Source organism: Myxocyprinus asiaticus, chromosome 2 (assembly GCF_019703515.2).
Source record: "Myxocyprinus asiaticus isolate MX2 ecotype Aquarium Trade chromosome 2, UBuf_Myxa_2, whole genome shotgun sequence".
In the NCBI taxonomy this organism is placed as follows: domain Eukaryota; kingdom Metazoa; phylum Chordata; class Actinopteri; order Cypriniformes; family Catostomidae; genus Myxocyprinus; species Myxocyprinus asiaticus.
In genome coordinates, this window is record NC_059345.1 from 41,273,192 (window position 1) to 41,300,406 (window position 27,215).

The window sequence follows — 27,215 nt, forward strand, 5'->3', positions numbered from 1 at the left end:
GGGAGGGTGGCAGCTTTCGAGGAGGTGGCAAGTAGAAGGCTGGGGTTTGGGGACTTGTTTTTCAGAAAATGGGGTAATTATTTAGCGGTTTTTGGGGGACTCTCGTGGAAGGGATGGGGAGAGTGAGGTCTAGTTTAATTATGTATGTTTATTAAATATTTATTTTATTTATTTTTGTTTGTGTGTATTATTTTATGTGACCACAGTGGTGTTCATTGGGGGTTAGGGTGGGGTTGGTGATTGGGGAGGGATATTAGTGGCAATTAAATGTTAAATGTTGATTCGGTGTGTATGTGTCTTGTTTTTCTGTGTTTTTTAATCAATAAAACATTTTTAATTACAAAAAAGCTATTGCTTTTGTATGGAGCATTTGTATGTGTTAAGTCAGTTCCCCTCAAGTTCACACAGTTGTCCTAGCAGAATAACCACAGATGTAGTTCAGCACATTAACTATGGAAATGTTCCATAGTTCCAATTAGTTTGACAACCAGAAAGTGTCCAAAGACTTTTGGAATTCTAAAACAATAGATATACTGATATGTTTTGCTTGAAAAGCATGCTTGTTTTCTTTTCTTTCTGTCTTTTTTTATTTTTTTTATTTTTAAATAAATGACACTTCAAATATTTTTATTTAATTGCATGGCTGTGTGTGGCTAAAGTGTCCAAATAATTTTTGTACTTCTCTTTAAAAACATTTATTCCGACATTCATGGGCAATGATTACAAACTGTGCTAGCTTAAATATTTGTGATGAATTGTACATCAAAAAATCGACTATTCCATGTAATTCTGCTGCCATTGATAAAGACTCAAGTGGAAGTTTTTTACACTACAGTTAGAAGTTTCCACCATGCGAAAGTGGAAGTGTGATAAAGGGCTTTTAAAATAAAATGCAGTTTAATTCACAGGAAAACAATTCAATTGGAAGTACCAAAATGCCAAACACATATGGATGACAGCACAACTGAAGTTCCAAGCAGAGCTTTTAGCAAAACTGTTTACCTTCCAAACCAAGTCAGCCATATTTTGACTTTATAATGTATGATGCAACTACCAATGTTTCTGTGAAAGTTTATTTTTATATAGTTGCCTTACTGAAAGTTTAATGATGCCAGACCTGTGTGCAGATGCATAACACATACTAAACAAATATCATCACTGCTACAGTATAAATGAACACAATAGTAACAATCTTGTATTGGTTTTGTCAGCTTTGAGTTTAGTGTGTCTATAGTGGAATTGCACAGGAGGACTCTGGACATTGCTGTAAAGAATGGAGGAGGACTGCTCTCCAAACACAAAGTACTGCTGGGCAAGGTAACAAACACACTTGCTGTATTCCTCAATATATTTCATATTCTCTTCTGTTTCTCATTCTGTTCACAAATGGATTTCTATGGAAGCTCACTAATGTCTTTGTCACAGGCACTTGTGGATTTGGCAAGTGAAGACATTTCTAAAGGATGGACTCGATGGTATGATTCTCATTCAGTGACGCAGTTATTCATACTGTCACTTTTGTACATTTACTTGGATTTCTTTGTTGTTTAGTTATAAAGTCTTTCTTTTTCAGGTATAATCTGACTGAGGATGGATCAAAGAAAATAATTCAGACGTAGCAGTCCATACAAGAAAGCAGGACCGAGCATGATAATGGAACACTAGATAACTGGGACACTGGCATGTCAGAGCCCAAGCATTCCCTGGCAGAAAAGCAGTGTTTAGCAAACTAAACCTGGCTACTTCTACTGGGATTTACACTGGCCTACAATGTACCTCTCTCATTCACAGCAGACTAAAATTGCCACCTTAAGCCTCAATGCGCTTTTTATCCTCAATTTATGTTTTATCCGTTTATTCACTCTCTCTTATTTGTGTTTGCTGCACGTGGAACACATGGTTTCACTTTCCTGTGTCAATGGCTCTTAAATGGTACATATTACAAATCATTTGGGTTCCTTGTGAACAACAGTTAATGAACACACAGTTATTTTGACAATATTCTCAGTTTTAGGGTTTTGTACTACTTGATGTTAACAAATTGGGAAAAAAAAAAAAAAAATTATTTCTGTTGTCAGAAAGTCAAGACGTGTTCATGTAGCATTGTTGCTTGAAACAGGATATTATATAAAACACATGGCCAAAGAGGTGGTTTAGGGTCACATTTGCACATGTGGGTTGCAAATGAAATAAACTCTGTATGTATATATGAACACTTTTTTTCCCCCAGTATATTTTTTTGATGCTTTGATTTCGACTTGGTGTACTTTGGTTATCTACCACAGTAACGGAAATCTAAGTTAAGCTTAGCGCTTCATAATTTATTGATAATACTTTATTTTAAAAGTATTTTACTGTTTCCTGTTACACAGAACACAAATGAAAAAGCCTGTATAGAAACAGTAAGCTAAGAGTAAGCAAAATAGTGTATATACTATGTGAAATATATTATTTGCTTGGTCGCACAGTGTATTGGTTATGGATTGTCTAAAGACTGTGAAATGGCTGTTGGTTTGATTTCCAGCCTTATTCTTCTCTATGCATTGTGCATGATATTACTGAAATATAAATTTAGCTTGAATTGGTGAACTCCATTTATTTGAACCCTTTGAGTGTGATTCTCTTTCTCAGAGAGCCTATGTAAGGCAAAAACTGAATGTCTTTTATTATCTTTATATTATTATTATTATTAAAAATATTTTTATTTTTGTCTGTTCATACTGTTGTTTCTTCATGAAGCAATCTAATAAAACAATGCTGAAAATTTGCCCTTTGTTAACATTTTTTTGTTGTTGCTGAAAATTGTTGATAATGTAATATTGACATAGAGCAACATCTTCCAATAAACATAAACTATTTTGTTGGTTGGTATTGGTATTAAGAAAATAGAGTAAAGGTTTTTTGGTCTTTGTTTTCCAGCAAGAGTAAAGTAGTAAGCAGTATGTAATATTTTGTATTATTTGAGACAATTCTTAAAAAAAAAAAAAAAAAAAAAAAAAAAAAAAAATTGCTTAATATACAATGTGCTTTTAGCGCCATCTGGTATACAATAGCTGTCAAATGTAGATTATAGGAGATTGGATGTTTCCAAACGGCATTTGTGCACCCTTGAAGGGCACTGCGGGAAGGGGACACTACACTCGAAGGGCCCTTCCATAAGACTGTTAGTGAAGGGGACATTCATATAGTAATACCATGCCAACATCAAGAGCTCTGTCATTCGTAGTGAGAAGGGCCAAACTCTTTTTAGCAAGGCAATCCACTCGGCGGCCATCTTTTGAGCGCTCGGGCAGGCTGGGCAGCTATTTTTCCATGTATACAAGCGGCATACAAGTGCATCTCCTGTCTACTTGAATGGGGAAAGACCGAAAACTCTAAAACGGTTGGTCAAGATTACGATCAAATAACATATTTCCAATTACCAGTCAAATTTGACAACAACAGTATCATAAAGTGTGCTTCTTTAACTCAGATTATGCTAAAAAAACAAAAAAAAAAACGCAGTTTTCCCGGCTTGTATAGCTAATGCGCATGCGCTTTCGCGAGTTGAGTGACAGGCTATGTTTGTATCTAAAAGGTAGTAAGGCGGAACTTTCTTTTTCTACATCCGTTAACCGTTGGGCGTTCCAATTTTCCCCATTCGTTTTAATAGAAGTGGGCCGTCTCTGCTAAATAATCTGTGGTAGGGCATAGGGATGATCACTTACGGGAATTTGCCCATTGATTTCAATAATAACTGTCGTATTTTTCTTGTTATACATTTTATAAAGATTAGTTTATAAATTAGATGTTTACGGTTATAAAACTGGGACCACGATTAAATGTATTATTGAAAGCTTCATGCATCTCGTCTACAGCAGGTGGCGTTATCACATGAGGAAGAGAAGGAAGGAAAAATAAAATACGTCTGACGTCATGACGCTTGTTTGAGTTTGAGCGGGGAAATACTGAAACGGACGGAGAGGAGCGAGTTAAGGATCTTCTGTTTGTAAACAAACGTGACGGGTTTGTGCTGGAAATTATTACCAACAACGTTCTTCAACGTTTAATTTGTTTACAGTGCAAAAAATAAAAGCTTTACGTTTGGTTAGTTTTATCGACCGCTTGGTAGAATGCCTGTTTGACTTCTAGTTGCGGTTTACAGAAATGTCCCATTAACATTTAAACTTTTACATTACATCAGCTCGATGTGACTGTCTGAAGTATTGACTTGTATCTGTGTTCTGTTCTGTTCTGACTCTCAGAGAGAAAAAAATGTCGAAACGAAAGCAGTTCCTGGACTCTGTCCATCACGAGCACATACAGGATTTTCTGAACTTCATCAGGTTACATGTGAGTCATGTCTTTCCAGAATCATTTTCTCACCTGATCACATTAGAATCCCTAAACGTCTCTGGTAATGTCATTTAATTGCATTTATTTTTAATGAAAACACAAGAGCTAACGTCCATGAAGACTTTATAAGTTATATAATTGACACTTTAAACAGCACATTTATATGTACAATACATGTAGTTTGTGGTTGTAATGCGAACAAGAGACAAAAAATAGTCTATATAGGACCTATGTATTTAAAGGAATAGTTCACCAAAAAATGAAAATTCTCTCATCGTTTACTCATCCTCATGCCATCCCAGATGTGTGTGACTTACTTTCTTCAGCAGAACACAAATGAAGATATTTAGAAGAATATTTCTGCTCTGTAGGTCCAAACAATGCAAGTGAATGATGACCAGAACGTTGAAGGTTTAAAAAGCACATAAAGACAGCATAAAAGTAATCCATAACACTCCAGTGATTAAATCTATATCTTCAGAAGTGATATTATAGGTGTGGATCAATATTTAAGTTCTTTTTCACTGTAAAATCTCCTTCCTGCCCATTAGGTGGCGATATGCACAAAGAATGCAAATCACCAAAAATAAAATAAGAAGAATGTAAAAGTGGAGATTTATTGTAAAAAAGGACTTACATATTGTGTTTTTCACCCACACCAATCTTATTGCTTCTGAAGACAGATTTTACCACTGGATGGGTTACTTTGTGCTGCCTTTATGTGCTTTTAGGACATTCAAAGTTCTGGTCACCATTCACTTGCATTGGATGGACCCACAGAGCTGAAATATTCTTCTAAAAATTTGTGAGTTCTGCAGAAGAAAGAAAGTCATACACATCTGGAATGGCATGAGGGTGAGTAAATGATAAGAGAATTTTTGGTTTTTATAGTTCTTGGTTTAAATATTCCTTTAAGGAAGTCTTAGAAACTACTCAATCCTTGTTTTTCAGAAGGATGGAGCTGATCCGTTTGACCTTGCGGAGGTTTTGTCTGAGCTTCAGAAGAGTCAGAGGCAGGAACTATGGGAGCAGTTACTGAAATTACTGCAGCACACCCTCACTGCTCACCCTCCAGAGTGCTGGATCACTGGGGCGGAGGAGGATGCTGCGGACATGGAGGTGGAGGTTTCAGAAGAACAGGTGAGATGCGGGATTAACTCGTTTAATTTTAGGCTTTGCCTCTCACTCTGATTTTATTTGTGGTACAATGATGATAAGCATATGGCAAGCATGACAAGTAGTTTATTCTTGTTTACTTTCAGACACAGACCATGGCAGTAATAGAGGGAGTCACCATTGTCTCAACAGTGTCTGTAGATGTTTTGCAGGAAAATGACACTTATACCTCTCTTCTTGACTGTGCCCAGGTGCTAAACTGTAAGCACTTGTAACTCTTAGTAAAAGTAATCAAGAATGCTTTACTTTCATATTTTGTTCGACTTTAAAGTATTTGTGGATGCTTAACAATTTTGAGTTAATGGAAGCCAAATGGTTTGAGGGTTGTTCTCAGGTGGTGTCATTAGCAATTCACATCACCACTGTGTTTAGAAAAACTATGATAATAGAAGATACAGTTGTGCTCAAAAGTTTGCATACCCTTGAAGAATTGGTAATATATGTACCATTTTTAAAGAAAACATGAGTGAGCAGGCAAAACACATTTCTTTTATTTCTTATGGGATTCATATTCAACTGTAGGTTATAACAGAATGGCAAAATCATAAAACAAAACATGGCAACAAAGAAATAAATGAAATGACCCCTGTTCAAAAGTCTGCATACCCTTAGTTCTCCCCCTTTAGCATCAATGACAGCATGCAGTCTTTTGTAATAGTTGTCTATGAGGCCCCAAATTCTTGCAGGTGGTATAGCTGCCCATTTGTCTTGGCAAAATGCCTCCAGGTCATGCAAAGTCTTTGGTCGTCTTGCATGAACCGCACGTTTGAGATCTCCCCAGAGTGACTAGATGATATTAAGGTCAGGAGACTGTGATGGCCACTCCAGAACCTTCACCTTTTTCTGCTGTAACCACTGGAGGGTCAACTTGGCCTTGTGCTTAGGGTCATTGTCATGCTGGAGAGTCCAAGAGCGTCCCATGTGCAGCTTTTGTGCAGAAGAATGCAAATTGTCTGCCAGTAATTTCTGATAACATGCTGCATTCATCTTGCCATCAATTTTCACAAAATTTCCCGTGCCTTTAGAGCTCACACACCCCAAAACATCAGTGAGCCACCACCATGCTTCACAGTGGGGATGGTATTCTTTTCACTATAGGCCTTGTTGACCCCTCTCCAAACATAGCGCTTATGGTTGTGACCATAAAGCTCTATTTTGGTCCCGTCACTCCAAATTACAGTGTGCCAGAAGCTGTGAGGCGTGTCAAGGTGTTGTTGGGCATATTGTAACAAGGGATGTGCGCTACGACTAATTTGACTGTCGTTTAAACGGAAGTTTTGTAACCAACTAGTCTAAAGAGAAACCAACCTTCAGAAAACAGTAAAAAAAAAGTAATATATATATATGTATATATATATATGCAACTCATTTAAATTACTTAATCTATTCCAAATCCGTTGCTAAATTCCACTGAAAAGGGGCATTTATCTGCGACGTGTTCGCCTTGAATTATGATCATTGTATATTAAATATAGAACATCACACTCATTTACCTTTAGTGAATACAGGTTTATGTATTGAAAACAATTGAATGAATAGTGCAGGATCAATGGAACAACCCTAAAAGCCTGTTCTAAACGGAAATCACAAAGTAAAAGTCAGGACATTGTTGAAAATAATTAACAGGTAGACTAAGCCAAATCTATGAGAGAGAAAAAAATGCGCTGAAAAGTTGTGCGTATTTCAGGACGTGCAGTAGTGCATTAACCACTGATCTAATATGACACCTGTTCGGTAAAGAACATTAACCATTAACAGTTACGATGTAAAAAAAAAAAAAAAAAAAAAAAGTAGCTATAGGATAGAAAAAATAGGCCTGTGATGTAGCCTAGAATAAACCTAATGTATTCTAAACATGACGTTCACACAGAATAAAAGATAACTTAACCCGTTAAGCAGTCGGCACCTCGTTGAAAATAGCCTTCTTAATCAGCAGATTAAAAAAAATTGCATACCTAGTCTAAAACAGTTATTTTCTAGGCTACTTACTCAAAAGCATAAATTTTTTGATGAGTAAAATTAACCCGTCGACATGATCTGGTGAAAGACGGGACTTGACTCACCTGAGGCGTCTATCCTGCACTTGAAAAAGCCTGAACAGCGGAAAAATAACATCTAAGCATGCACAGATGTAAAGAAGACTCAAATGTGAAAACATCCATAGGGACTTTCATATGTTTGAAAAGCCGATTCCCGCACTACCGAAATGATTTCAGAACTACTTTGCTGAGTTTGCTTGTCTAGCGAGAGGATATTTTCCTGCACGCGCTGCGAGAGAGAGAGAAGCAGCACGTGCAGCCTGAGGTGAAATTAAACTGTGTCTGCTCCAGAAATCCTCTTTTTTAAATAATACTTGTATTATTAATTCTATTTAAAATATGTAACATTAATATGACAGTAATTTAAGTGCAGCCTCTGTAAAAATATAAAGCCATACGTAAATGTGTAAAAATTATGATCAGTTTAATGGGGGGGTGGAAATATTAACCGACTAGTAATTCTAGTGTCGACTAGCAGCATCCGAACCGTTTAGTCGACTAGTCTCGCACATCCCTAATTGTAACCAGGCTTTTTTGTGGCATTGGCGCAGTAAAGGCTTCTTTCCGGCAACTCGACCATGCAGCTCATTTTTGTTCAAGTATCGTCGTGTTGTGCTCCTTGAAACAACCACACTGTCTTTTTCCAGAGCAGCCTGTATTTCTCCTGAGGTTACCTGTGGGTTTTTCTTTGTATCCCGAACAATTCTTCTGGCAGTTGTGGCTGAAATCTTTCTTGGTCTACCTGACCTTGGCTTGGTATCAAGAGATCCCCAAATTTTCCACTTCTTAATAAGTGATTGAACAGTACTGACTGGCATTTTCAAGGCTTTGGATATCTTTTTATATCCTTTTCCATCTTTATATAGTTCCATTACCTTGTTACACAGGTCTTTTGACAGTTCTTTTCTGCTCCTCATGGCTCAGTATCTAGCCTGCTCAGTGCATCCACGTGAGCGCTAACAAACTCATTGACTATTAATACACAGACACTAATTGCAATTTAAAAAGCCACAGGTGTGGGAAATTAACCTTTAATTGCCATTTAAACCTGTGTGTGTCACCTTGTTTGTCTGTAACAAGGCCAAACATTCAAGGGTATGTAAACTTTTGATCAGGGCCATTTGGGTGATTTCAGTTATCATTATGATTTATAAAGGAGCCAAACAACTATAATAAATGGCTTCATATGATCACTATCCTTAAATAAATAAAAATAATTATATTGAATATATTTGCTCCCATGTATTTTTTTATTTCAGGTTTAGAGAGTGCTTTGCCACTGTCACAAACACCTCTTCAGCAGGCTATTCATTGGCTATTTGAATGCTGGTGGAGGCAGGGTCTAAAAGGGAAAGAAGAACTTGGTTGGACTGCTTTCCTTGTCTGTTTGGAGAACACAGTTACACTTGAGAAACCGGTACTAGAACCACTTTAACTTTTTGTGTAGATGTGTTTGATAGTCATGGTGTCAAGTTTTGATCTTGGGTGCATCTCAAATATTATAAACGGGCAGATAATATTGCGTGAGATACTCAAAGATATTATGATATTTGCAGGATTCATTGTAAATGAACAGTGTTTTATGCATTGTGGACTTGATCCCAGGTCAATGAACTCAGAAGGCTGTGTACTCTGCGAGAGGTGCTTCTCAGTGTAGACTTTGGGTCTGAAAGGGGTCAGCAGGTCATTGATCCTCTGCTTCAGTGCTTCTTCAGAGTCTCTCACATCAAGCAAGAAGAGGTGTGTGTTTAAGTGTCTGTGTGCTCATGAGACGGACCGATAATTTTCTACCCTTGATAACTGTGTATATAACTGTTTTTCACTTACTTTTCAGGGGAAACGGTTCCTTGCCTTCCTTTTCTCCTGGAATGAAAACTTCATTCGGATGATTCATGAAACTATTAAAAATCAGCTGCAGTTCTTCCCAAAGTATTTCACACACTCATGACCTCTTGTTTTATAATGCTTTAAAATATTATATTAAACTGTGCAGAAAGTGAACTGGGCTGTTAATAGTGAGTAGCCTACAGAATGTTATTTGGGGGAAAAATTGCATGGCACTACGCCTGTAGCAATAAGGTGATCACTCAAAGAGGACAATCTTCTTAAACACAAAACTTGTACTTAATAAAACAAGCCAAGAAAGGCTGTATGAATATATGCATTGATGCATGAAGTTGTAATAAAGTCCACGTACATTTATATATATATATATATATATATATATATATATATATATATATATATATATATATATATATATTTATAATTTCTCCCAATTTGGAATGCCCAATTCCCACTACTTAGTAGGTCCTCGTGGTGGCGCAGTTACCTCAATCCGGGTGGCGGAGGACGAATCTCAGTTGCCTCCGCTTCTGAGACCGTCAGTCCATGCATCATGTGGCTCGTTGTGCATGACACTGCAGAGTCTCACAACATGTGGAGGCTCATGCTACTCTCCGCGACCCACGCACAATTTACCACGCGCCCCCTTGAGAGCGAGAACCACTAGTCGCGACCACGAGGAGGTTACCCCATGTGACTCTACCCTCCCTAGCAACCGGGCCAATTTGGTTGCTTAGAAGACCTGGTTGGAGTCACTCAGCACGCCCTGGATTCGAACTCGTGACTCCAGGGGTGGTAGTCAGCATCAATACTCGCTGAGCTACCCAGGCCCCCTCACATGTTAATTTTAAATGAGACACACAAGCAGTATTGTGGGTGTTTGCACTTTTTGAGTAGGCTGTGTTTTGTTTGATCTGCTGTTGCTTTTAATCTTTACAGTCATCTTTTTTCCCCCTCTTCTGCTATAACCACAGAACTCTGTCTGTTCATGTGGCTGAGATTTACTTCAGAGCGTGGAGAAAGGCATCGGGCCCTTTCCTGGAGGAAATTGAATCCACCTGCATCCAGGACTTAATGCAACATGCTCTGTTACTGCACAGAAACTCCCCTGTGCACGGCAAAGTTAGACAGGTCAGAAATCCTGTTTAAATTAGACTAATGAAGTGGATTATTAAACTGAAGTTGTTAACTTGATGAATTCTGCTCCTGCAGGCTTGCTTATGTTCTCGGGACATTGCTAAATTTGTTCTGGTACAGTTTTATGGACTTACTGGGAAGACTTGAGAGCTGGAACAAATAAATTAGTGTTATGAATTTTAAACTTCTTTTGTCATGCCATTAAAGATGCTATTAATTATATTAGCCATTTCACATATTTCTGCCAGAAATGCCACCCTTCAAGTGCATGTCAGCAAACCTGATCAAAGTCTTCTGATTGGCTAAACAATCATGTCCCACTTTCAGATTCTTCTTTCTTTTTTTATTTATTTATTTTATTTTTTTTTGCAAAGCCTAGGACTGTTGAGACAGATGTGACATCTCAGAACACTAGTATTATATTAGTAGGGACATTTTGTATATTATCCCATTAAAATGTAGCACATTTAATAAGCTGAATCCAAGTATGCTATAATTAAAAATTGTTCCGGTTTCTGCCTGTAGATCCTTACTTATTTCCACAAGCAGAAGTTTCGAGAGGGTGTTGATGAGGTGCTGCACAGACTCTACAAGCCGATTCTGTGGAAAGCTCTAAAGGTAGATCATAAATCAGCTGAGTTGTTTTAGTATGCTTAGTCTTTAAATGTGCTGTTCTTTGAGTCTAAATAATGCCTTGATAAATATTGCCTTCTCACTGAGCACTTTATTAGGAAAACTGTGGTCCTAATAAAGGGCCAAAATGGACTTCTGCTGTTGTAGCCCATCCGCCTCAAGGTTCGACGTGTTGTGCATTCTGAGATGCTATTCTGCTCACTTCAATTGTACAGAATACAGATTGGTTATCTGAGTTACCGTAGCCTTTCTGTCAGCTTGAACCAGTCTTGCCATTTTCCGTTGACCTCTCTTATCAACAAGGTGTTTCAGTCAGCAGAACTGCCACTCACTGGATGTGTTTTTTTTTTGGCACCGTGCTGATTATCTTTAGAGACTTGTGGGTGAAATCCCAGGAGATCAGCAGTTACAGAAATACTCAAGCCAGCCTGTCTGGCACCAACAATTATGCCACATTACCGAAATTGTCAATCATCGTCTGTCAATCAGTATCGAAATGGGCATCGGGAGTGTAACAGTTCACTAGTTCTCTTCGGAGGAGGAAGCGGGAGCCAGATAAACAATCCAACGTTAGTCTTTTTATTCAACACACTTTTCAGTGTAACACACAAAGGGGTTTGCTTTTCAGCACAGTCAGCTTCACTTGTTGCTCTCTCTGCACTTTTATCCCTCTCCAGCTCTCATTGCAACACAGAACAGCAGTTAGAGAGAATTTCCAACAGGTGTCAATCCTTACTGCTCTTCCTCTCCCAGCCTCGCTCTCTACAGATGTCGCTCGGCCACGCCCCCATCACCACATACACCCCCCCCCCCCCCCGTAGAGATGTGGTCTCTACAAGTGACCGGGGTGACTCGGTCGGTGGCTTTTAAGTTCACCTCTGTCCGAGCTCCTCCCTCTCTGGAACCACCATCACCAAAGTCATGGAGACCGCCTCTTTCCAAGGTTTTAGGAGGTTAAGGTGGTAAATTTGACGTGCTCTGCCTCTATCCGTTAGTTTCACCAATTCATATTTGATTTCCCCAACCCGCCGCATGACCTCAAAGGTCCTTGTCACTTAGTGAGTAATTTAGAGCTTGATGTAGGGAGTAATACAAGGACTTTATCTCCCAGTGTAAATTCCTGTAGTCGATTACCCCTATTATACAGCCTTCTTTGACATTCTTGAGCCTGGAGTAAATTCCCCTGTGTTTTAATTGCCTCAGTAAGTGGAGTATTGCTCTCAGGTCAAGAACGGATTGAATTTCGTTTTTGCTATTTGAAGGTCCCTCCTCCCAATTTTCCCGTAGGACGTAAGCATGCTGCGTGATTGACACCCGTACAATAATTAAAATGGGGAGAACCCGGTGGAGGCTTGCGGGACCTCTCGTACTGCAGATAATAGGGGCTCGAGCCGCTTGTCCCAATTTCGAGCATCTTTGTGCACAAACTTACAAATCATATTCTTTAGGGTCTGATTAAATTGTTCAACCAAGCCGTCCGTTTGGGGGTAGTAAATGCTGGTCCGAACCATTTTAATCCCCAATAATTCATACAGTTTGCGTAGTGCATGTGACATAAACGTAGTGCCCTGATCAGTGTGGATTTCTTTCTGAATCCCCACTTTGGAGATAATTCTGAAGAGTGCCTCCGCAACACTTCACACTGAAAGAGGCACTGCTTCCGGATATTGCGTTGCGTAGTCAACCAGAACCAACACAAAGCGATGCCCGCATGCTGTCTGTTCTAATGGCCTGATGAGGTCCATACAGTTTCTTTCGAAGGGACCAATCAGCAGAAGGGGGCGCAATGGCGTTGTAAATTCCGGCCAATTTGTACCCAAAATTAGTGGATGGGAGAGGCGGTTACTAACCGCAGCCTCGTCACTATGTTTTGTCCCTGAAATTTAATAATGACCGTCACTAAAGGGTAATTTTGAATATCCCTGTGCACACACCTTACCTTCACCCGCCGGCCTGTATCCAAAGCCTCAGATTGAACCAAGCTTTGGTGAATGGAGGTTTGATTACATCCTGAATCCACCAAGGTTTGGTATGTACCCCCCTTAATACTCACAGGTATCCGGTATGCTCCTGCTCAATCGGGGGCGGCCTGTGGTGCATCGGGGATCCGAACCAATGTCTTCACCTACATCGCGGGGCATCGGTCCTGGAAGTGCCCAGGCTCCCCGCAGCTCCAGCAGACCGACCCATACTTCATGGCAGCGGATTCATCAGCCTGTGGGGGAGAGCAGAGAGGGTTAGGGAGAGGGTCCACGGGATCGGGGAACCGATTTTGGGATCATAATTCCCCATTTCCGGGGAATAGAAACAGGGAGGAGACAGGGAGGGAGGGAGGAGAGAGAAAGAGAAGAAGAGGGCTCGCCGGCCTCCGGATATGCCGCCAGATGGTCCCCCGCCAGTTGGACAGTCTGGTCTAGGGGTGCCAGACAGGTGGCACTGGACCCATTCCACAGTTCTTCTCGGCAACCAAGCGATGAATTGCTCCAGCCCCACAAGATCTATTACCACAGCTGCGTCACGCTCCTCTGTCAGCAGCCACCGGCGACAGGCGTCACGGAGCTGTTGGCCGAATGCGAACGGGCAGCCGAGCTTGCTAAACGTTAGCGAGCGGAAATGTCGGTGATGTTGTTCAGGATTTCGGCTGACCCGTTGCAAGATGGCTCGTTTCAAGTCCTGATACCCCAGGAGGTTGGCAACTGGGAGTTGTTGGGCTGCTAGTTGAGCTTCTTCCAACAGCAGCGGCAGTTGCCGGACCAGCCACTGGGTCTCGGCCATCCCGATGCTTCCGCTGCCCGCTAAAATAACTCCACGAACGCCTCCGGGTCATCTTATGGTCCCATCTGGTGAGCGTGAAGTTAGGTATGGCGAGGCTGGTGGCCGGGGTTGCGTCAGTAGAATCCCCCTGGGGCATCAAGCTCCGTAGCTCCTGTCGATCATCCGCTTGAGCTTGAAGGAGGGCCTGGAAATGCTGTCCTGTTCATGACGCAGCACAAGCAGAGACCGATGTTGTGTTTGGTGGATGTTGGCGAGGGTCTTGAAGTTCGGCGAAGGGCGTGGACTCCATGATGGTGTATCTTCCTCCAAAAAATCCCGGGTTTCGGCACCACTGTAACAGTTCACTAGTTCTCTTCGAAGGAGGAATCGGGAGCCAGATAAACAATTCAACGTAAGTCTTTTTATTCAACACATTTTTCATTCAAGCGACGACACAAAGGGGTTAGCTTTTCAGCAACAAATGCACACAGCCAGCTTCACGTGTCACTCTCTCTCTATCCCTCCGACGGTCTGGATTGCCCTTTTATCCCTCTCCAGCTCTCATTGCAACACAGAACAGCAGTTAGAGATAATTTCCCACAGGTGTCAATCCTTACCGCTCTTCCTCTCCTGGCCTCGCTCTCTACAGATGTCACTCGGCCACGCCCCCATCACCACAGGGAGATTTGTAAGACATCGTCGATATCCGATTACATCGTCCTAACACTTATCCCTACTGTACATTCATGCTGCGAATCTCCTGTTCTACCACATCCCAAAGGTATTCTGTTAGACTGGGATCTGATGAGTGGACAGGCCACTGAAGAACAGTGAACTCATTGTCATGTTCATGTAACCAGTTTGAGATGACTTTTGCTTTGTGACATGGTGCATTATCATGCTGGAGGTAGTTATAAGAAGATGGGAAAATTGTGGCCATGAAGGTGTGGCCATGGTCAACAACAGTACTCAAATAGGCGGTGGCATTCAAGCGATGATTGATTGGTATTAACTGGCCAAAAGTGTGTCAAGAAAACATTCCCCACACAATTACACCACTACCACCAGCCTGGACTGTTAATACCGGGCAGGTAGGGTCCATGGACTTATGCTGTTGGTGCCAAATTCTGACCCTACCATCTGTGCACCTCAGCAGAAATCGAGATTCATCATACCAGGCTACGTTTTTCCAGTCTTCAACTGTCAAGTTTTGGCGAGGCTGTGCTCAGCAGTTACAGAAATACTCAAACCAGCCTGTGTGGCACCAACAATCATGCCAATGTCAAAATCACTGAGATCATATTTTTAACCATTCTGATGGTTGATGTGAACATTAACTGAAGCTCCTGTCCCTTATCTGCATGATTTTATACATTGCACTGTGCCACATGATTGGCTGATTAAATAATCGCATGAATAGTAAGTGTACAGGTGTTCCTAATAAAATGCTCAGTGAGTGTATATGCCACTCTTTCTACTACTACTGTTTTGATTTTATGTAGTCCTCATGCTTAATGTCATTTTTGTCATTTCCTTGTTCATTTGGACATGTTTATAACTACTTTAAACAGGCCACTAATGCTGAGGTTCGTGCCAACGCCACACTGCTCTTTACTGAGGCTTTCCCTATCCATGATCCTAGCATGAACAGTGAGATGGTGGACCAGGCTGTTCAGAAACAACTGGACTTGCTGTTTGTATGTCAACAGCTGATCCCATGCACTCATTGTCTGACAGGCTATTTCATATGATATTGTTGTAAAAATAAAAACAAGGAAAGTTCTTAATGTCTTCCTTTCAATTCTAAGAAATCAATAGCTTATACGAGCATCAAATTGACCCTCTGCATCTTTATAGGCTCTTCTTGATGATCCTCAGCCCCTTGTGCGCTCCTCTGCAGTGCTGGGTGTGTGTTCTGTCCTAGCTCGTTGCTGGGAGGTCATCCCCTCCACAGTCATCACAGACCTACTGGAGAAACTCATCTTGCAGCTGGCTAATGACACAAGCTCTCCAGATGTCCGCTGCTCTGTCTTCATGGTAAAACCCCTACCAGTGATTGCTGTCTTTCAGTCACTTGAAAATTGATGATCAGAGAAAAATGAGGATCAGTTGCTCGGCATCTTTCCAGTTTTGCAATGGAACGCAATTTAAAGCCATTTACAGATTGAGGAAGGACACTGTCTTCTGAGCAGTAATTTCTATGTAATTTAGTCATTTGAGAGCTTCAAACTAAATGGCTTTTAACAAGGAGTGGAATGTACCTAATCATTAATGTTTAGACTAAAGTGTTAGCACTGCTTTTTAACTTGAAGTGTTAAACAAAGTTAAAATTATACTGTATGTTCACAATTAATTTGATCTGTTGTGGTCATAATGTTTATGTACATAATTATAGTTTTATAGCTAAGTTTTTTTATCTGACTACCTGTGTAATGAGAAATGATTGTTGCCTATATATTTTAATTTTTTTTGTGCATGATTAAGTGTTATTACAGTTGGCCTGTTTGTTTGCTCTGCAGTGCATGTCTATAATTCTAGATAACAGTTTAAGCCATCCACTCATGGAAAAACTGTTACCTGCACTGAAGAGTAGCCTCCATGACACCTCTGAAAAGGTGCGCGTTGCTTTCGTGAGCATGCTTCTCAAGATCAAGGGCGTCCGAGCAGCCAAGGTAAAAGCTTTTGTTTGTTTGTGTAACTGTAACTTAATGTTCTTAACTGATTTGAATGAAAAGTTCAGGCAAAATGTTTGCTTACTAGCTTAATTATAAAAAGAATCCCCCTTTGTCATCCCACAGTTTTGGAAAGTTTGTTCCCTGGAACACCTGCTGGCTCGTCTTGAGTTGGACTCGCCTCCTGTTTGCAAGAGAATTGTTGATCTTCTCTTCAACTCATTCTTTCCAGTCAATCAGTCAGAGACAGTCTGGTGTGAGCGATGTGTCACCCTGATTCAGACAAATCCTGGAGCAGCTCGCAAGTTTTACCGCTACGCGTACCTCTACACAGCTCCTGCTAATATTGGTTAGATTGTTTTAGATTACATGGGTTATTATGATGTACTGTAAGCTTGTATAAAATAGATATTCTGTTTTCCATTATGTGTTGAGCTAGTACGGTTTAGTTTTGACCTTTTGTATGGTCAGAAATATAATAAAACTCACTGTGCTTTATCTTTGTAGTTAAACTGATGCTGGTGATCCGAAAGTGTCTGAACGTGTGCATTCAAAATGCAGGAGATGAGGAATTTGCATCTAGCAATAAAGAAAACAGCACGGTGAGACTATATAATCTGACTCTCACTTTCTTTTTTCACATATCATCAGGTGGAAGCACTATCAACATTCAGATTAAAAGTGTCTTCCATGAGAGACAGCCGTGGAATGATGAGAAACTTAAAGGGATAGTTCACCCAAAAATTCTCTCATCATTTACTCACCCTCATGCTATAGAAGACGTTTATGACTTTCTTTCATCCGCTGCACACAAACAAAGATTTGAAGAAGAATGTTTCTGCTCTGTTGGTCCTCACAATGCACATTGAATAGGTACCAAAATTTTGAAACTCCAAAAGCTCATAAAGGCAGCATAAAAGTAATTCATAAGACTCCAGTCCTTAAATCCATATCTTCAGAAGCGATATGATAGGTGTGGGTGAGAAACAGATCTCTATTTAAAGAATATTTAAAGTACTATTCCGGGTTCAATACCAGTTAAGCTCAATCAACAGCATTTGAGACATAATATTGAATAACACAAAAATTAACTTTGACTTGCCCCCCTTCTTGGTTACAGTGATTCACTTACAATGGAAGTAAATTGGGGCCAATATTTGAATGTTAAGATACTCATTTTCACAAAAGTATAGCCACAAGACATAAACAAAATAAGTGTTAACAAGATTTTGGTGTGATAAAATCACTTACTAAACTTTTCTGTGTAAAATTATAGCCAAGTTTACAGCTTTGTTGCCATGACGATGTAATGTCAACAAACCCTAAAATGACTATAAAAATGATGATTTAAAAAACTTTACAGCTCTAATAAATGAGTTTTAGCAGAAGAATTACTGCAAAGGCACCATTCACTTCCATTGTAAGCACCTCACTCTAACTTTGATTTTTTGTTTTTATAGAAAAGCAGGGACGAGTCGAAATTACTTTTTTTGCTATTCAATATTATGCCACAAATGCTGTCGATTGATCTTAACTTGTTTTGAACCCTGAATATTCCTTTTTTACTTTGTCAGCACTTTCACATTTTTGTTTTTGGCGATTTACATTCTTTGTGCAAATCACTACCTACTGGGCAGTGAGGTGAGTTTATAGTTAAAAAGGACTTAAATATTTATCTGTTTCTCACCAACATTTATCATATCGCTTCAGACGATATGGATTTAACCACTGGAGTCTTATGGATTACTTTTATGCTGCCTTTATTAGCTTTCTGGAGCTTAAAACGTTTGGTACCCATTAACTTACATTTTGAGGACCTACACAGCTGAAATATTCTTCTAAAAATCTTAATTTGTGTTTAGCAGAAGAAAGTCATTCACATCTGAGATGGCATGAGGGTAAATAAATGAAAGAATTTTGTTAATTTTTGGGTGAACTATTCCTTTGAGGCAGCTGTAGATCATAATTCATAATGTTTAGTTTATTTTTTCATTATCACTAGATGTTGGAGGATGTTCTATCAGTTAAGGACACTGCCTCAATGGCCTGCTTGTTGGAGATATTGGTCATTCTGTGGAAAAGTGTTCAGAAATCTCTACAGGCTAACCAGGAGGCCTTCAAGTATACCACTTCAAAGTTTGCCTCTGTGCTACCTCAGTATCTTAAGGTCTTTCAGGTAAAATGCACCTTCACACAGTGAACCGAAGAATGATTCAAAGAGTAAAGTGGCGATTTGTAATAATCTTCAGAGCTGATGCAATTTGGTTGCAACATTAGTGTATGTGTGTGTATGTGTGTACAGGAGGAACGGTGTAAAGCCCCTCTCATTCTTCTAGCCTCCCTGCTTCCTGCCTCTGCTGTTACAGCTCTGAGGTCAGTATTACTTTCTCCTTAAGTAATCTCTAACTAATTCTAGGGCTGGACAGAAAAATATATAAATATTTTCCAGCCTTTTTGTGATATTCAGTATACATCTTGATATTTATTTTAGGGATGTGCACGAGTAGTCGATTAATAGAGTATTCATTCAGCTTTAAATATCCGACTAGAAAACACTACTCGAATGTTGTAATTTGATTTTCTATGTGCCTTTGCCTTCCATGGGCAGCAGTTAAAACTGCTTCTCTCACCTAAATCTTGCCGTTACAACTCAATGCATTGGTTGACGCTGTGGATGCATGACGTTGTTGAATAGTTCACCCAATAAGAAAATTCTGTCATTATTTAAAGTGATTGTATCGCTTAAAAAGTCTTGAAATTTATGTTTCTACAGTATGTGTGTGCACAAATGTTTTTTTTTTGTTGTTGTTGTTTTTGTCATTTTTGAATCTAGATGTTGCTGTTTATGCATAGTGCTCATTTTTAAATGATAAAAAGAGGTTGAAGGTTGAACTTAAATTCTAAATTTCAAGTAACCAATTACTAATTTTCTTATGTGTTAAAGTACTCAACTACAAAATTACTCAAAATGCCCATATCTAATTTATGTATTTGCTCCAAAATGGTTTAAAATTTAGATTTTAAACTAATTTCATTTATTTCATTCTAGTTAAAAATAATAAAGACATGTCTTCCACACTGATTTTCACTAAATGCACCAATATAAAATACATAATAAAAAATGGCAATGTTTACCAACATATTTTTTATTAAAACAGGAAAGGATGGATCACAAAACTAGTATGACATGCTCTTTAGGAAACTTAATGGCCAAATAAAAAGCTCAATAAAATCTTCGCAATATTCGTAGTTTACATTTACATAGGCAGAAAAATCATCGCAAATACCGTATAATTTTTTAAAAGGACAGTTCATTGACAAATAGAGCATTTTGAAAAATGTCTTCTTTCCTGCTGAGTGTGTAACACATTCCACATGGTGTCTTAGCTGTTTCCCCAGGACAGCAGTGTGGCTCAAAACTGAAATGCCAATTCAAGAATCCAACTGATTCCCGTTAGATCCGACAGGCGTACTTTAATGCTGGTGGGATTGAATGTGTCTTCAAGGCTTTAGAGCGATCTGTCGGACAGTCTGTGTCTACTGTATGATTATGTGTCCCTATCTGCAGGAGTAAAGTGATGTCTCACTTGAGGAGTCTAAAAGCGGGCTCTGCTGTGACAGCCTACAGTCAGTCAGTGGAGTGTCTCTGTAGCTGGGGGCAGATCAGCCATATTGTTGAACTGATAGAGAACTGGCTCACAGAGGCTGCACCTGTGAGAGGGGTAAATGTTATGTGAAATATCCTTACAATGCTGACTTGTGGAGTGTAATTGTCTGTGTGGTGATATGGTATTTTCATTAGAGGTTGACCAATAATGGATAACAAAGAGGGGAAAGCAGTTTTCTGATTTGTTTTGGCCTGTACATTTTATAATCAGTAAACCGAATGAAAATATAGCACTATTTATACATTTAACTGTGTATATAATGTGAACCTTATAAAAAGTAATATGAACAATTAAATAATTTATGATTATTAAATGGATAAGTTGTGGTGAATTACAAAAAGTTAAGGGGAAAAAATATGCTCTCTTTCAATCATCTACAAAATATTACAATATAACTATTGCAAACGCTCTAGCACCACCCACGGGGAAAAAAACTATGGCATTTAATTTTGTTTATCCGAAAAGCTGTAAGCCGATAGTTCTGAAAGCTGTAATTGGCACCAGTTAATCAGCAAAAACCATAAATAAGTCAACCTATAGCTTTCAGATCCTCTATAACCACCCTTCTTCATTAGCAGGGTGATGAAAATACAACTGGCAAAGTGCATTTTGATGGGCTGGAGGAGTCGAAGCCAGATCTAGGCCTGGACTATCTGGATTATCTGTTGTTGCATCCTAAAACACGAGACTGTCTGCTCACGCTGCCACTAGATCAGATCAGACAGCTCCATGAGGCCCTCAACAAATGGAAGGTACCATAGACATGAGGTTGAATAATTACTCCCATTACAGAGAGTTGATGCAAGGACACTCTTTTGTGTTGTCGTGATATTATACTGCCATTAGTTATGAAGTCGATGAGGTAATTATGTATTTTCAAGAATCGTGCTTTGTAGATAATACTGGACATTAAATGTCATGTTTTTGATCATATTATTCTAGTCAAAGCTTAATACTTGTAAAATTGTTGGCCAACATGAGACCTAGGTCACATGAGGATTATTATTAATTATGCTTGTTTTCTGATAATACATTTAACATTTTCTGCCTTTGTCCTAAGAAAAGTATGCATGTTATCTGATAGAAAGTTTATCTGTCATTTTATTTGAATGCATATTTCTGACTTGATTCCAAAATGTTTCATACATTTTGAAATCATTGCACTTTTGTGTGCATTTGAATCCAGTCGCTGCTGTTCTCCTCTCTGAGTGGTGGTGAGGTCAATGTGGCAGTCACTGAGACAGCACTGAGAGCTTTTATCTTCCATGGCCGACTCAGTATCCACCTTCAACACAAAGTGAGTTTATGGCCAGAAACACATTGCATGCACTCTGAGTTATTCACCCTCCAAACAAAGTAAACATTCAATGAATGCACGCACAGAAAGGATGTTAAGAAGTGAAGAGACTTGAGGTTTGCAAAAAAATGAACCATATTTCAGAAAATCAACAATAAATACTTAAATCACTGCAGTAACATGACACAAACTGATATCTGCAGCTAAAGTACAGATCTCAGGATCTCAAGCATGTCCTACAATTTAAACTTCTGTCTGTCCTGTGGTGGAGAACTGTCAGTGTGGTTGTAATGTTTCAGAATGTGGTCATCATATGGCAAATGCTTTTCATCAGACAAGGCTTAGATTGCACTAATTGCAAGTTTATTCCTCCTGGAGCAAGCATAGTTTAAGCGCATTCTCTCTCTGTCAGCTCATTGTTAGATTCTACAAATGAGCCTCATACTCAGCACTTCTTTCTGATTCTTCAGTACCCAGAGGAGCGGGAGTTCCTGAAATCCCTGGAACACTCAGTGTCCTGGGTGGAGAAGAGAATACTCCCTTTCCTGGCCAGCTCCAGTAATGAGCAGCAGTTGTCTTTAAGCAAGAGAACGGTAGAAGTAAGTTTAAAAGAATTTGAAAGAAGGGTTTATATATATATATATATATATATATATATATATATATATATATATATATATATATATATTCATGTAAATTGTATTTTAAATTGTTAAAGGAATAGTTTGCCCAAAAACGAAAATGCTGTCATTTACTCACCCTCATGTTGTTTCAAACCTGAATGAAATACTTTCTTCTGTGGAACACAAAAGGAGAATTTTGTCAGATTATTTACATTGTTCTTTTTAATACAGTAGAAGCATACTGTGACCATGGGCTGTCAAATTTCGAAAACGACAAAAAGCACCATACATGTAATTCTATATACCAAGTGTTCTGAAGCTATACTATAGCTTTGTGTGAGGAATAGACTGAAATTAAGTTGTTATACACTGATAATCTTCCCCTTTGCTCAGCTCTTAAACATCATTCACAAATGTGCATATTCAAACTTGCCAAGAGAAGACAATGGCAATGACTTGTGCAAACATTATAACTAATCACAAATCTGAATATGCAGAAGCACAAATGAAATTTCACAAGGGAAGATTTTCAGTGAATAATTGCTTATTTTGGTCTGTGGCTCATACAAAGCTATTGTATGGCTTCAGAAGACATGAAGTATAGTGCGCAAGTTGTATGGACTTATGGTTTTTTTTCTTTTCTTTATGAAGCTTGTATATATCACCATCCTCCATAAAAATCAAACAAATGAGAACTTACATTTTCCTTGCCCTTAAACTAATCTATTGTTCCTTTCCATTGTTAAAAATTTTGCAGGCACAAATTATTTTGTGAATTATATGATTTGTTTCCGGTTTCATTGACAGACCTGTTTAACAGTGTGCAAGAATGTGCTGCGAGTTTCTGTTGGAGATGATGATTTCAGAGACTACTTACTGCAGCATGTCGCCTCTGTACTGCAGTCTGGTGAGACTTAGGCCTTTAACCTCATGAGACCCAACCCAAGCTGTGTGCATTTTCCATTTCTCTTTATGATTTGTAACTAGTAGCACCTAATAAACATGCAAAAAAAAAAAAAAAAAGCAAATAAAAGATTTTCTAGAGCAAATAGTTTTCCTAAAAATTGATGCAACTTATGTGGACAGCGGGACTAAGTTGTGAATTTAAAAAAAAAAAAACATGCTACTGAATGTCAGATTTTTTTTATTCAAATTGTTTATTATATTTCCAGAGGTGTTGGTTATTCATGTTTTTGAGACATTACAGATTGCATCAGAAATTAGCATGATTAATTCTAATTCAAAATAATGGCCAGCATCATCCAATCATGTTAAAATAAAATTCTACATTATAAATTCTGATTCTAAGTGCTGATTACAATTGTCCCATGTCTGACAAGCATGTTGAGTGGTTCAAACATCATCTGCAGTCTAAAACTGAACTTTTGGTCGGATTATTGGAGTGAATGCACTTAGCTGCACAGTGAGTTATAGGATGCTTCCTTGCTCCCTATTTAGTGAATAACAACCTCCAGTGTGCTGTCTGTCTGCACTGGTCTCAGAACATTTTGAAATGCACCTTATTTTCATCTTAACTTCATATAAAGCCTCTGAAAGCAAAATTTTTCAGCTTTTGGATGAATTCATTGATTCTCAGTGTGATAATGCACAGTAAATATAGGATCTCTCAGGAAAAAATGTGCGAAAAGTAGAAATGAGTGTACATTGTGTTTAGCAGTGTGGTGTTTCACGATAAATCGCTCAAATGTAGATAATTGCATATCGGATGAAACTAGAGACTTCAATCTTTTGACTCAAACAGGTTTCAATGTAAAAACTTAATTAGGTTTCTTACCAGATGTAGTTTTGTTAGCATTTCTCCCAAAGACAAACTCCGCTGTGATTGGCACCATATTGTTTTGACACATGACTAAGTTTAACCCTTTACTAACAGCACAAAGTCTCCTGAACTGAGATCAGTCCATTTAAATAAATTTAAATTATGCGTTGCGTATAACGAAGACAAAATACAACGTCCATGCATGTGTATGTGGAGTCGCATGAGGTTAATATTAGTGCTGCCTAGTGATTGTATAAAATTGACTGATTTATTTTGTTTGTACTTTGATAAGATACAATAATATATTTTGCCACTGCACGTTTAGTTATACGACAATGAAATACTTGAAACTATATTAATGATTTTGTGTGTGTTCATTTAGACAAGGGATATATGTGCATCCCTCTTATGCTTGCTCTGCTTACTGAGGTGGCACAGGGCTGCCTGTCCCATAAGGCAGAGGGACAGGATGAACAGCTGCCCCTCACTGTCCGTATTTTGACCAACATCTTCCAGAAAGTTGTTGAAATCATGGCACATCGACTACGAAAAGACAAGGAAGAGGGTCAGGAGGTGAGGCTAGTAAAGCAGAGTCTTCCACAGACTTTAATTTACAAATGTTTCTGGACAGCTTTATCAAATATGTGTGCCAACTGAAATTGACATTTAGTATGAGGTTTGTTTCTTACTTTCTGACTGGATGACAATAACATTTCAGACTTCAGTTTAAAGTGGCATTCTTTGTGTTTGTAGCTGTGTTGCTCTTCTGAGGAAGCTCTCCATGACTTTCTTCTGCTGGCTAAATTTACAACTGAGAGATCCGAATTCATTACAGGAGTCTTCTCATCTCTCTGTGCAGCGGTTATTATTGATATCAGCCGCACCCTGCAGAAGGTAAATAAGCAGTTATACGAAAACATATTGGAGTTGGCATTGTAATTATATTTTACATTAAAAAATGCTGTGGATTTTGAGTAGGATTTTCCCTTATTGTTTTAATATGAAGAATAGTTCACAGGACTAAGTGCTTTCAATTCTATTTATTGTATTCAGAATGAGAGAGAGAAATATTTGTCTTACAATTATTTGACAGTGACAATATTTATTGTTATTGAGACCGAATAATAGGCAGCTCCTGTCTAACGTTATTTATAAAATAAGTTGAAGGATAATATAAATAAATAAAGACATGGAGGAATACTTGTAGGAATTAATGAGCAATTTCATGTTCCTTCATGCAGATCTCTCATGTGGAAGAAGTGATGACACCAGAGATGTTTAATGACCTTCCACCTCTCTCAAACACATTACTCAAAGTTATCCTCAGATCACCAGCAGTTACCAGGTAACATGAAACACCAGATAGAATAAAAAGCTTGAATTATAAAACTTCAGGTGTACTCCCCATTAATTTAAAATGGTTCAATCACTTTCTTAAAAACATTATTATACACTATTATTTTTTTCCAATGCATTCTAGGTTTTTTATGTCTGAAATGAGCTCCTCTATAGACTCTGAGGCCATCGATAGCATCACACAGTGGGCTGCAGTTACACACATTCTGACCATCATCAAACAATGTGAGTGTTATTTTTCCTCTCGTCCTTTTTACTTTTAGTAAGTTCAACATCAGAATGCTTGACAGTAATGCAAGTAAAGGCCAAAGTATACTTTGGTTTCCCACATTGCTGTTCGGAATGCGCACAGTATGCTTGACGCAGATTTTGTCATCAGCACAGTCTACGCGGACTGTACGCATCTCTGCGCGTCGTCGGCACATGTGCCTGCCATTGACCGTACTCCGAGTATCACAAAGCAGTCATACTGCGTATGCGTAGGACGCGTTTGTATTTGCTTGCGGTCAAACGAGTATACTTGAAAAGGCTGAGCACTCCACCGTGTGCGAGACGACCAGGAACGCGAAAAAATGAAGAATACCCGAGCCTTAAGGCTGTATCTGCAGTATCGGTAATTTGAGATGTGCAGTCATATTTCTTTTCACATTGCATTGGCTATGTTTTAGTGCTCAGCAAAGCAATTATTATGGAACAATAGTAAAATCAGACCATAAATATAAAGCAAGACTTTTTTTTCTTCTGTGATAAAACACCTGAGCAGAAGCACAGTTTTTTTTTTTTTTTTTTTTTTTTTTTTTTGGGTTTGTTTTGATTTTTTTTTTTTTAACCTTCCTGTTCTGTCCATTGCAGCTGACACATTTAATGTGGAGTTGAAGGCAATTGCTGTGTCCATACGCAGACAAATACAGAGTCATTACAACATCACTGCAGAAAACTCAGAAAATATACAGAGGTAATATATTTGGCGTAATCTAGATGTAATGTTAATTGCTGTTGAAATTATATTTGTCTGGACTGGAATGTCAAGGACTGCACTGTTCAAGAGTGAAAGCTTTAACACAATTGTATGCCATTTCAAGTCTCTCTGCTCAATCTTGTTCTTCCTAATTGATGCACAACGATAGCTGTGTGACTGCTGATGTTGATTTGTTCTCTCAATCTCAGGGCCATCTATGAATCTGCTGTAAGGATGCTGAATGATATCCTAACTCCATGCCAACAATCAAATGGTTAAACGGCCAGCTAATTATATTTCAGTGCATTTATATACTCTCATAAAATCTGTTCCCTTTTTTCTTTTTTTTATTGGTTTTCACAGCTATATTTTCTTTTTCTTATGTTTCTCTTTATTTTCACCCTTTTTACAAATTTCTTTTGTATGCAATATACAAGCAAACCTTTTGCAAAGAAGACTTTCAGAAAATTACATCTTAGTTCCCTAGTATCACTGTCCATCACTCATGATACTCATGTTTGTACAGTTTCAAATGCAGCAGTGGAGTTCTTATGTTGCTGACTGGTAATTGTCTCACCAGTTTTCTCAAAGGCTTTTTTCAATAATGTGAATATATAATAACATGTCCTAAGGTAATACTTCAATGAAAAGACATGCAACTTAAGCGTCTTCATTATTTTAGCAATGTGTCCTGTTATTGCTCCATTTCCCTATCAATTAATCCTTTTATGATTTGTACCAAGTTTTTGTTTGCTGGCATAACCCCAGGAGATGTGGGCCAATGTACAGTATGTCCTATTAAACCCCCCTCCCTTGTTTTAATTAAACATGACATTATGGCTTATTGATGAATGATTTAAAGTGTGTTTGTCTCCATCTGTAAGCATTTAGTCTACCCTATCAGTCCAGATTCTACATTAAAAAAACTTAACATTCACTGTT

At 38.6% G+C, this 27,215-nt stretch overlaps 2 protein-coding genes across 5 annotated transcripts in view; both read left to right on the top strand.

The window, feature by feature from the left end:
- Positions 1-2,767, top strand: part of LOC127411884 (extended synaptotagmin-2-like) — a 48,738-nt gene extending 45,971 nt beyond the window's left edge. For both annotated transcript variants that reach the window (XM_051647739.1, XM_051647748.1), the window contains 3 exons: positions 1,212-1,317; positions 1,426-1,475; positions 1,574-2,767. In XM_051647739.1, coding sequence (XP_051503699.1) covers positions 1,212-1,317; positions 1,426-1,475; positions 1,574-1,619 — 202 coding nt within the window. In that variant the 3' untranslated portion in view covers positions 1,620-2,767. The remainder of the gene's footprint in view (positions 1-1,211; positions 1,318-1,425; positions 1,476-1,573) is intronic.
- A 1,124-nt stretch (positions 2,768-3,891) lies between these two features.
- Positions 3,892-27,117, top strand: LOC127451607 (condensin-2 complex subunit G2). 3 transcript variants are annotated; one of them, XM_051716410.1, is made up of 27 exons: positions 3,892-4,005; positions 4,245-4,332; positions 5,287-5,475; positions 5,598-5,712; positions 8,810-8,967; positions 9,156-9,290; positions 9,385-9,479; positions 10,370-10,526; positions 11,058-11,150; positions 15,491-15,616; positions 15,777-15,956; positions 16,439-16,591; positions 16,718-16,940; positions 17,099-17,193; positions 18,594-18,767; positions 18,894-18,964; positions 20,160-20,313; positions 20,835-21,011; positions 21,446-21,556; positions 22,027-22,155; positions 22,987-23,086; positions 24,342-24,532; positions 24,713-24,853; positions 25,201-25,304; positions 25,440-25,540; positions 26,168-26,270; positions 26,483-27,117. In XM_051716410.1, the coding sequence occupies exons 2-27, from the start codon at positions 4,255-4,257 to the stop codon at positions 26,550-26,552; spliced, it is 3,423 nt and encodes a 1,140-aa protein (XP_051572370.1). In that variant the 5' UTR covers positions 3,892-4,005; positions 4,245-4,254; the 3' UTR covers positions 26,553-27,117. The 3 variants fall into 3 exon arrangements, with proteins under 3 accessions (XP_051572370.1, XP_051572385.1, XP_051572377.1); XM_051716425.1 differs by having other exon boundaries at positions 20,838-21,011; XM_051716417.1 differs by lacking the exon at positions 3,892-4,005 and adding an exon at positions 4,050-4,086.
- Positions 27,118-27,215: the final 98 nt, after the last annotated feature.

Bases quoted from the DNA above. Each gene is read 5' to 3' on its own strand.
- LOC127451607 (XM_051716410.1), top strand. From the start codon at position 4,255: ATGTCGAAACGAAAGCAGTTCCTGGACTCTGTCCATCACGAGCACATA. The intron at 8,968-9,155 runs GTACTAGAACCA...ACTTGATCCCAG, and splicing joins CAGTTACACTTGAGAAACCG to GTCAATGAACTCAGAAGGCT. The intron at 25,541-26,167 runs GTGAGTGTTATT...TGTCCATTGCAG, and splicing joins TCTGACCATCATCAAACAAT to CTGACACATTTAATGTGGAG.